Here is an 11,668-nt window from a genome sequence, read left to right as displayed (position 1 = left end):
CATGTCTAACACTGGCCCTGACCCTTCCTTTATAACTGGTGGGGAACCCCAAGCATTCCCCAGCTGAGAACCTCCTCCAGAGGCATCCAGAATTCCCTTCTACCAAACTCTCCAGTCAGTGACAGCATCCTTGAGCCACCGACTACTAAGCACGGATGTGGTGCTGGCATTAGTGGCTTAGGGCCATTGCTGCTGCCTGCCAAGTTTGGTAAAAGGGAGTTCTGGCTGCCTTCGGAGAAAGTCTTCAGCTAACAGAGCTTGAGGATCCTCATTAGCTAAAGTATTTATATTTTGAGGCGGAGGTATGGCGGGGCAGAGATAATTTTGTGCCCACCCACTTTAGGCTCAGGCCCACCCAAAATTGGCTGTCTGGCTATGCCACTGTAGTGATCCCGCCCCTAAGGTTACCCATAATGAGTACCAATTTTTTTCCTACAAAAAAAGCACTGGCTACAGAACATATGGGGGGTTGAGAGGATGGGAGTAGAGCGATGCTAGAGACCATGGAGTGGGTAGGATGCTAGACACCATAGACAGGGGGAGAAGGGAAGGAGATGCTGAAGGGGGAGGGGAGAGGTGCTGAAGAAAGGAGGGGGAGGGAAGAAGCTAGAGATCATGTGGGGTTGCGAGGGAGGGGAGAGATACTGGAGACCCTGGGGGTAGAATACTGGAAACTACAAGCAGGGGATGGGAGAAGGGAAGCAGAAATGCTGAAGGGGAAGGGGAAGGGGAGAGGTGCTGAAGACCACTGGAGCTGTGAACAGCATTTGCCAGTAGCACAATTCTTTGAGATCATTACTTATCGAACGATCTTTTTTAAGACCTCTTTTAGCGATTCAGTTTTTGAAGACAGTAGTTTTTCTAAACGTATTGAGTGCCACAGGCTTGATTGAAAGCAGTTTCCAAACATACCTTGATATACTTCCGGATTTAATTTGTGATGTGCTATCTCTCACTGTTACCAATAACCTACCCTTCAATTATGGGCTGCTCATGTCTTTGTCAGTGGGCAAACTTACAAAATCAGCAAGGGATCAAATACTTATTTCCCCCACTGTACATCAATATAGTTTTCTCCTCCAGGCCTTCCCCCACCCCACTACGTCTGGCCCTGCCACTAAGAAAACTAAGCATCTGCATATGTTGGCAGCATTTGGGGGGGGGGGGGGGGGGGATCAGGTGAACAGCATCTCCACTCCCCTTCCCCACCTCTCCAACTCATGTCCCAAATTTCCCCCTCTGCCCTGCCACCATTGCCCTACCTATTCCCCAACCCTAGTTGCAAGTAAATGCAATACTGGCATGGGGTATTTAAAACAGTCCCACACTCATGCTTTGCTATGCCCCATTCTCTCTATGCAACAGGAAGTGTTGGAGAGAAAGAGACATTGGGATGCAGCAATGCTTGAATGTGTGCCTGTATTTAAAGGCCCTGCACTGGGGCTGCGTCTAAATGCAACTTGGGCCAGGGAACAGGTAGGGCAGTGGCGGCAGAAGGGGTAATGCTGGGCATGGGATGGGAAGAGATGTTGAATGAAGGGTGGGTAAGGAGGGAAAAGGGGAATGTGGGCCACCCAGGAGGGGAGGACAGGGAGGGCTGGCTGTACACCCCACCACCATGTTCTCTCCTCCAAGCCCCAGGCCTCCCTCCATGCTGTCTCTTTCAAGTCCTGAGCCTCCTTGTGCTCTCTCTTTCAGGCCCTGGGCCTCCCTCCATGCTCTCATTCAGGTTCTGTCCTCCCTCCATGCTCTCTCCTTCTGTCTTTTCCAGCCCTTACTTCCTCCTACAGATGTGAATGGAGTGGCTGAATGGAAAAAGTTGAGCACAACAGCAATAGCAATCAGGGCCTGCCCAAGGGTATCCAACACCCTAGGTGAAACTTCAACTATGTGCCCCCCTCTCTCAGCAGATCAAGGCCTTATACCAACCCACCCCTATAGCTCTGCATCTTTCTTCTCTTCCCCTACAGTCCAGCATCTCCCTTTTCCCTCCCTTCATCCTCAACAGTCCAGCTCCCATCCCCCAACAGTCCAGTATCTCCCTTTTCTTTTCCTACTCCCACAAAAGTCCAGCATCTCCTTTCCCCCTGTACCAAGCATCTCCCCCTCTTCCCTTCCTCTTACTGAGCCTGAGGTTGCTGCTGCCACTGTCCCCCCTCCAGAGGCAGAGGACATTAGATTCAGTACTGGTGCAGAGAATTGAAGTCTCGGCGGCCATTTTGAATCTCGCCGAGACTGTCAGGCTGCATACAGGAGGATGGAGAGCAGCGCACTGGGCATGAAAAAGGGGGCTCTTTCCTGCCCCGACGTCACTAGACCACCAGGGAAGATCGCGTGACGTGAGTAGGGAGAAGTGGTGACAGGGCCGGGGGGAGGGTGATCCCGAACTCGGAGGGCGGGCGGCCAGCCAGCCAAATCTACCTTCGGACTATAAGACGCACCCCCCATTTTCCTCCCAAATTTTGGGGGAAAAAAGTGCGTCTTATAGTCCGAAAAATACGGTATGTGTTTTTGTCTTTCAAATATTATATGGCATTACATTGGATTAAATGCAGACCTATTGCCCTACGTAATATAACCTCTGGCTTTAGGGACTACCTTAGACTTCATCTTCCAGATTGCAAGAGAGTGTGCTATAAGTCAGTTCACTCTGCAGACTTTAGATACCAAGGTGCTAAGTGGTGGAACTCACTCAAGGGTCAACCTGATTGCTTGGTATTTCGCAAAAGACTGAAAACTTTCCTGTTTGAGAGGTTTCTATCTATTGATGGAGTGTGTTAGACTGTAACCTTCTGACATTTTGCTGACACCTTCAGGCAATGCTGTTTGACCTTTTTTCCAAATGGAGCTTTTTGGACAGTCACTGTCTGAATATCATTGTGACTCCTGAGGATGGCGTTGTATTGCACTGAAACACAGACTGTGTTGGGTCCTACTGTATAAACACTGAATAAAGCATCTTTTCAGCACCAGCTTCTGTGGTGGAGTGTCCATTGCCTATCCTCTACTCTGATTTGGTTGGAGTTTTCTACGTGGAGGCGTTCCCTGTTTGCTTGTGTTTTTGGTTAGATTGTAACGGACAGCAAGAGCGAGGGTGAGAGTGAGGAGAGTACCAAATGACCAAGGCAAGTTCTGGTGCTGATGTACAGCTGTAGGAGAATCACAGTCCTGATGACTTGGTGCTCTATTTTAGTGCTAGAACTACAGCGCTTCTTAATAGCAATGTTAGTAGCATGCATGGAGCACAGAATAAGAAGAGGGTGCACAGATGATTAGCATGCCTTGTGGCAGGGACGAGTCATCTGCTTTGTGGTGCCAAATGGCCAGATCCCACTCTGGCTTTTGCTGCAGGAAATGATTGGCACTCCATCTAAGCTTCAGGACCCTGGTACTCCTTACCAGTCTGAGATTGGGGAGGGGGGGGAGCAGTTAAGGCCCTGATGTTGGCCTGTACAGAAGAAGAATGCTGCTACACCTTCATAGGCAGAGCAGAGTGGGCCAAGGAACCCAAGACAACATGCATGCTGTAGTTCAGGGGAGCCCCTTGAACCCATGCAGGAGGGTTACTGTGTAGAGAGATATTCCAGACCGCAGTATTGCTTGCCACTTCTCCGGAGGCGACCTGGGAACCAGCATTGTAGGCCACCTTGGGCGTGGGCCCACAAGGAGTCACTAGGCCCAAGCTACTGTTGTCACTACTCAGAAGCCTTCTACTCATGTGGAGGTTTAGCAGTGATCTCTCATGCTGAAAGGGAGGGAGAAATGGCCTGAAGGGGTTTGCTGCCAGGAGAAGGGGATCTCCGAGATCCCATGTGGTCAGTGAAAAAGGGACTTTGTATCTATCCTGGGAAGGTGACTGATCTTTGAGTGCTGGGTTCAGTAGTTCCTACCAGGTGTTTCATGTGTATTCATCATAGAGGATTTGGAGTAGTAAATTAAAAAGAAAAGGAATACATTTTTAAGCAGAGACTAGAAAAAGACCCAGCTGTTAGGCAGGGTGGACAGAACAAGGGCAGGGTCAGTGGTGGGGTGTGGCTAGCACAGAGTTTCTCAAAGTGTGGGTCAGGACCCCAAATGGTATCACAAAACCCACATTTGGGGTCATGCCCCAGGTGTGCTCTCCATAGGTGCATCATTACTCTGCATCACCTGGGGGTCAAACAGCTTATCTGGCCGCTATCATGGGGCACAGGCATAAAAAGATTGACAAGCACTGGTGCTAGCACATGCTTAGAACAACCTTTATTTTTTTTTTTCTGAGCTCTAGGACAGCTAATCTTTCCATGGTGCTGTCAGATAACATCACCAGTTTGTTGCTGACTAATTCTGCTTATCTATAGAAAAAAATACTTCTGCCCAAACTAGAAAATGACCTCACAAGGGAAACATTTGTCTTGATCTGTTCTGTTATCTCAAGCAAGTGCTATATTCCCAGATTCTGTGATTTTCTTGCAGTGTCTTGAAGTTGCTTCTACTATTGTCCATTTTTAGGAGGGTCCTGTTTACTAAAATGATGTAAGATTAGCAGCATTTACCAAGCATCAATTGCCAAAATTAACACATAGTATCTGAGAAACCTCTGAGGACTCTTTCTGTTTGGGGCATCCCCAGCAGTTTCCCATTCAGTGGACACACAGAAAATGGCATCACTGCACATTAAGTACATTGCATATAATTCAATGCAGTTAACTGCACCATGATACTGACCCCATTAATAGTCAATGCATAGTAATTATCTCCACCTAGTCCACTCTCTGTTCTGCTTTAACTGTTAACAGCTGCTGTTAGCATGCATTAACTCTTAACATGACATCCATGCTCTTAGCGCATGTTAACTGCTGCATTAACAGCCAATGCAGCTTACTAAATAGGCCCCCTAAATCTGTTCTTTAGATTCCATGATCAGTTTTCTGTCTGCCAAGAATTTGGCAATAATCACAGCTTCTGAAGATTAGGAAATAGGTCAGTTAGATGCATTCATTAAATACGGTGGCAGTCCAACTGAACAAATCAACTTGGGCTTCAGCATAAAAACAAAGGCATTGTGAGACCCTCAAAGAGCATCCAGCTTCTTCTGTTGCCTCCCTGGTTAATTTTAGCAGTTTGGATTTAATCAGGCACACTTGCCCGTACGAAGGCAGAATGGGAGCACACGAGCAGGAACCAGGATATTGGTAAAAACGGAATGGTAATTCTCCGGCAGGGACGAAGTATTCTGCTGCATCATCTCCAAAATCAAATTGTGGATTTCTTTGGAAACATCACCTCGGATCTCCAGCAGGACAGAGATATGTTCATCACTGGAACAAAAAAGGAAATCAGACAGAAGGTGGTGGTCCTACCCATGGAAAGAAATTTTATTGCTATCTGCTTCATAAGTTAATACATACATACACTTTCTTCTCCTTCAATGCCATTTACCATATTTTCACACATATAATGTGTGCACATGTATAATGCACATATGTTGTGTGAACATGTAAGAATAAACATCTGATAAATGTGCTGGCAACGGGGTCTTTTCCCAAATCTCTCCCACTCTCCCCTCTCCACTTTCCTCTCCACATGAATCCTGCTCTGGTTTCTGTTTCTCTGAACACCCCTCCCTCCCCACAATTCCTACATTTCCCCTTCTCTCCCTACCCCCAGTCCTCCTTACTTTTTATGGTCTCTAGCTGTACAGCAGCGATCCACAGAGGCAGTCTTCCACCAGCATCAGGGCCTTTGCTCTGATGCAACAGGAAGTTGTGTCAGAACAAAGGCCCCAATACTGGCAGAAGACTACCTGTGTGGATCACTGCTAGTACAGCAGTACAGCTAGAGAAGTAAGGGGGGTAGGGAGAGGGGGAGATGCAGGAGAGAAGGGGGATTAAAGAGACAGAAACAGAACTTGCATGGAGAAGGGAGAGAGCCAGAGTAAAATGTAAAATAAATGGTATAACACGCTCATGCATATAGCAAGCGGGGGGGGTGCCCAGGATGTAAAAACACATATAACAGTGCATTTGAGAATTAGGTGCACAGCAGGAAACAGTGTGTGTGTATTAACTAAGAGTAGGTCAGAGTAGGTGTATCAGGAAGCAAGATTACAGAGAGAATAGTGGGACACAGAGCAAGAGAGTGAATCAAAGAAATAAAGAGAATGACATCATAACTCAGTGGCAAAATGCTGGCCTTTGTGGCAGACCTGGCTTTGATTCTTGCGTCTGGTTTCTGCTGGGGTTGGAGATGCTCTAGAGGCTGCAATTGCAATATTTACTGGCCAGATTCATGGTGCACAGATACCGTCTTCCACAAGGAGGCAAAATCTGTGGCGCCCTGGCCAAGGACCTTTGCTGTAATGGCTGTACTAGATGAGAGGAGGTTGTAAATAGAGAAGAAACTATACAGTTGCAAATAATGGCTTATGGTACCACAGCCCAAAGCTAGATCCGAATAATCTGAAAGTCTAAAACACAGAATATGGAATCTGCTGGATTAAACCCCCACCATAGAAACACTCATTATTTGCTATAGTACAAATAGATATGCACTATTTTCCTTCAATGTCATAGGTTGGTATGACTAATAAGTATGCAAAGAAAGAATATGAGGGGGAAGAGAAGGGTGTAATAAAAAGGATTTTAGCGATTGCTTTTCAACTCTATCTGCCTTGACCAACAAGTGCACTCAGGGTCTGTATTTGTGATTAGAAGTAATTCTGTTTAAAAATGATTGTTTAACTTTGATTGTGTGAAAATAAGTTGGAATGTAGAAGATAAGGCACATCTCTAAAGCCAGCTTGTGCAGGAGGGAGGCAGTGTATGCTTGAAGTTCAGGAGATAAGCCATCTGGCCAGTGGTTTGTTTTTACCTGAACTGAGAGCGTGTGACTGCATCCTCATGTACATTCCTGTAATTTTCCTTGGCTCTGAAAATAAGCTTTAGCTTAATAAAAAGGGGGGCTTGTTGCAGCAGAGTTCTGAGGCTCATCTGTGGATGGACGCATCACACAGAAAAGACTGTTCCTGGTCATAAAGAGACTTCGGGCTTTCGCTGCAATGGGCCTCCTGGCTGATGAGATAAGGGCCTGAAATTCCTGACCAGTGATGTTGTATGTATAATATGTATATATCTGTCTTATAGCTTTCTTTTAGTTAGATGATTTAATCATTGTATATATCTTAATCATTGTAGATTTTAGAACCTCTAATAAAGGTCTCATTTACCTAATACGAATCCCAAAGAATCCACAGTGTTAGTGAAGCAGGCTGTAAATCCATAGCAGTACAAAGGGAAATGGGACTTGATATACTGCCCTTCTGTGTTTTTTGCAACTACATTCAAAGTGGTTTACATATTATATACAGGTACTTATTTGTACCTAGGGCAATGGAGGGTTAAGTGACTTGCCCAGAGTCACAAGGAGCTGCAGTGAGAATCAAACCCAGCTCCCCAGAATCAACGTGCACTGTACTAACCACTAGGCTACTCCACTCCAAAGTGCAGGTAATGACTAGAAGGCCCATTTACTCTGCCAAATTTGGAAGCCGTTTCCATGTTAATGGACTGGTTTAAATAACTGTGTACATAAGAACATAAGAGTAGTCATACTGGGTCAGACCAATGGTCCATCTAGCCTAGTATCCTGTTTTCCAAACACTGGCCAAGCCAGGTCACAAGTACCTGGCAGAAGCCCAAATTGTGGCAACACTCCATACTACAAATCCCAGGGCAAGCAGTTGCTTCCCATGTCTGCCTCAATACCTTTTTAAAATCCAGATACACCAACCACTGTTACCACATCCTCCGGCAAAGAGTTCCAGAGCTTAACTATTCATTGAGTTTTATTCATTTGTTTTAAAAGTATTTCCATGTAACTTCTTTGAGTGTCCCCTAGTCTTTGTACTTTTGGAACGAGTAAACAATTGATTTACTTCTACTCATTCTACACCACTCAGGATTTTGTAGACCTCAATCATATCTCCCCTCATCCGTCTCTTTTCCAAGCTAAACAGCCCTAACCTCTTTAGCCTTTCCTCATACGAGAGGAGTTCCATCCCCTTTATCATTTTGGTCGCTCTTCTTTAAACCTTTACTAATTCCGCTATATCTGTACTTGCACAACTGGGTTGATTTTTTAAGTTGCTTTGGTAATACAAACAGGGTTAAATACTACCACAGAGAAGTTATGGATACTAGTTATGTAGGTATTTCCTTAATACTTATTACCATTTAAGGAAGTAACTTTGAAAGAGTACCTTATACTAGAGTATTGTTTTGTGAATGGGAAGCTTTCTAACATTGTTTAGTAAATGATTTCTGAATATTAACTTGTAAAATTTTGAAGTATTGCCTCATAAGGAAGTGGTTATTGGCACCAACATGGAAATCACAATGTATTCTCCGATTTGTTGGGGCATTAATGTCTAAGAAAAATACGTTACCTGATATCTGGGTACTTTGTTACAAACCCTGAAACTTCTAGAGTGAGCAGAGAAGGGTCCTTCAGGCGGATCAGTTCTTGGAGGGCAAGAATAACTCCTACGCTCTGCTCAGTCTCATCCAGGCCCTACAGAAAGGAACAGAAAAAAAATAATACAACCACAACAAAGATATTCATAAACAGCACCCTTATATCCACTTTTCACCTCTGTGGAATAAACTGAATTTGAGGGCCCCTAAGCAAAGATTTCATAAAGCTTCCTCACAGTGGGAAGGTCTATCTCAGAAGATTCAGGAGCAGCTGCAACTGGATCTCCTTCTTTGGGCCTTCCTACATTTTAGGAATTGCTGAGCAGGGTTGCTGAGAGGGGAGAAGTATGATTCCCCAGGCCCGGCCTCCCAGGGGGGCCCGGCGCCAGGGTCTGTCCCTCTCCTTCTCTAATGTGTCAGGACCCAGGTGATTGCTTTAATGCAATAACCCAGGTCCCGGCACACATAGGAGAGTGACAGACTGAGGGAGAAGCAGGACGGTAAGGGGGTGGGGTGGGCAGCAATTGCCCAAGTGGGGAGGAGAGGGGGGCAGCGGTGGCCTGAGTGGGATGGGCGCCGGCAGTGGCGGCCCTGCCCCAGTTTTGTCTCTCAGTGGACCTAATGCTGAGAATGTACACCATTGACAAATTCTGTAGAAGCTGTCCCCATGGTGCGGGGTGGACCGGTGGAGGAAGGGTCCCAACAACCCCACACTCCAGCAGTGGTGACAAAGGCAGAGCACAAGTAAACATGAGTTACCTTTAAGAAAAATCTGATGAGCAACCTTCTGTTGACTTTCTTTAATGAAAATACTTCAGCCCTGACTCCCTAGCAGCCAGAGAAATGCATGAGCTTCTCACCTCCCACTGGTGGGCCAAAGACTTTCAATAATGGTGGTATGGGGAAAATGTTTTGCTAATATAGGGTTAATCATTTTTACAATTTCTAAATAAATGTAGATTCTCTGACCTTGTGCTCAGGCAAGCTTACTAACAGTCTAGTATTGTAGCATAATTTTGATGACAGACACACAGACACTGTCCAGCTTATTTTCAAAGGAGATCGCCGGCCATCTTCCAACACAAATCAGGATATGGCCGGCCATCTCCTGAAGTCGGCGAAATCGATATAATGGAAAGCCGATTTTGGCCGGCTCCAACTGCTTTCCGTCGCAGAGCCGGCCAAAGTTAAAGGGGGCGTTTCGCAAGGGTATGGGAGGAGGGACGGGGGCATGCTTATGAGATGGCTGACTTCGGCAGATAATGGAAAAAAGATGGCCGGCTTTATTTTTATGACCAAGCCTCAAAAAAGTGCCCCAATTGACTAGAGGACCACCAGAGGGAATCGGGGATCACCTCCCCTTACTCCCCCAGTGGTCACCAACCCCCTCCCACCCCCAAAAAATTAAAAAAAAACATTTTTTTGCCAGCCTAAAATGTCATACCCAGCTCCATGACAGCAGTAAGCAGGTCCCTGGAGCAGTTTTTAGTGGGTGCAGTGCACTTCAGGCAGGTGGACCCAGGCCCATCCCCCCTACCTTGTGGTGGTAAATGGGAGCCCTCCAAACCCCCCCCAAAACCCACTGTACCCACATGTAGGGCTATGGTAATGGTGTAAAGTTGTGAGGAGTGGGTTTTGGGGGGAGCTATTTTTATTTTTAATTTTTAGAAGTGCCCCCTAGGGTGCCTGGTTGGTGTCCTGGCATGTCACGGGGACTAGTGCACTACAAATACTAGACCCTCCCATGACCAAATGCCTTGGATTTGGCCGGGTTTGAGATGGCTGGCCTCGGTTTCCATTATCGGCGAAAACCGAGGCCGGCCAGCTCAAACCCAGCCATCTCTGACATTTGGCTGGCCCCAACCGTATTATCGAAACGAAAGATGGCCGGCCATCTTTTTCGATAATATGGTTCGGGACCACCTTTTGCGGCGCCGGCCATATAGATGGCTGGCGCCGTTCAATTATGCCCCTCCACGCCTCCTTTGTGAAGCTGCACATAGGCATTGCAAGGGAAAGACTTATAAGAGCAGAGGGGGGGATTTTGGTTCAGACAACCTCCTGACTGATGTTGGATTTTTGTTTCTCTTGCAAGAAAACCAATAAACCTGTTTGTGTTTAAACCTGCTTGATCCTTTGGGGATTCGTGAGTATATTTGGTTAAATTCTTTTAACAGCTTGGTCCTTTGAGCTGGAAACCAACATCCTTTTCCTTGTGTCAGGATCGGAACGGTTGTGCACATGGATTTTGAATAAATCCTTTCAGTCAAAGTCCCCCAGGCCAAATCCTGTAAAAAGGGGCGAGTTCTTCTGACACTTGGAAGGTGACGGTTTTCTATTCTGTGTATCACGAATCTCAATCAGACCAACTTTGGTAATGTGGTGTCTTGTTTGTCCTTTAATTAGTGTGTCTTTTAAATTAGTAACTGAGATTTACAGCAAGGACTCTTTTTTTTTCAATCTGGGATTGATTTGATTGCTATAGTATAAGAAAGTTGTCCAAGATTTGGAACCCACTCACAGACGAGTGTGGACTCTTTTGTTGTTTGAAACTGCTATAGTGTGAAAAAGAAGTCTGTGATCTAGGTAGGATCTGCTCAAAGACCATAGCCTCTGTGAGAAGGCTACCGGAATAACTAACTCTGTGCTCATGTTTCTACGCTCCAAATGTTGTTTTGACTTGACTTTGTCTTCCCATAACTCCTCATAATGTAACCCATAATTGTACTGTAACACATTGTATTTCCATCATTCACAATGTACTGTAAGCCACACTGAGCCCGCAAATAGGTGGGAAAATGTGGGATACAAATGCAATAAAATAAATAAATAAATAAATGTTAAAAGAGTGACATAACCATGGGAAATTTATGTTGTAAGATAGGTTGTTGTTCGTGTCTTTCTTGTTGCTTTATGAGGTCCCAAGGGCAGGGGATTCTCTGTGGAGATCCTAAGTTTATGCATAAATGTAGTCCAGATATTGTGTTGTATTCAAATAAATGGGAAAAGAGATTTGGATTTGATGGTAAATTAACTGTTGCATCATGTTAGACGTTACTACAAGATATAGGAAATTATGACATCACTAACCCTAAGAAGCCCAAAGAGTGTTTCCTACAATCTTGTAAAAGGAAAAAAAAATAATTGAAGAAATGTCAATTATTACTAAGCTTAAAATACTTCACAATTAGAGTTTCTTTTTCTTTAAGAATGAA

At 45.4% G+C, this 11,668-nt stretch overlaps 1 protein-coding gene across 1 annotated transcript in view; it reads right to left on the bottom strand.

Moving 5' to 3' along the window:
- Positions 1-2,558: 2,558 nt before the first annotated feature.
- The window catches only part of EXOC3L1 (exocyst complex component 3 like 1), a 434,251-nt gene continuing 425,141 nt past the window's right edge, over positions 2,559-11,668 (bottom strand). The window contains exons 12-13 of the mRNA XM_030203745.1: positions 8,426-8,550; positions 2,559-5,300 (exon numbers count right to left, since the gene is read on the bottom strand). Coding sequence (XP_030059605.1) covers positions 5,114-5,300; positions 8,426-8,550 — 312 coding nt within the window. The 3' untranslated portion in view covers positions 2,559-5,113. The remainder of the gene's footprint in view (positions 5,301-8,425; positions 8,551-11,668) is intronic.

Source organism: Microcaecilia unicolor, chromosome 5, assembly GCF_901765095.1.
Source record: "Microcaecilia unicolor chromosome 5, aMicUni1.1, whole genome shotgun sequence".
NCBI lineage: Eukaryota > Metazoa > Chordata > Amphibia > Gymnophiona > Siphonopidae > Microcaecilia > Microcaecilia unicolor.
The sequence above is the reverse complement of the archived record's forward strand: the minus strand, read 5'-3'. Positions and strand labels throughout refer to the sequence as shown.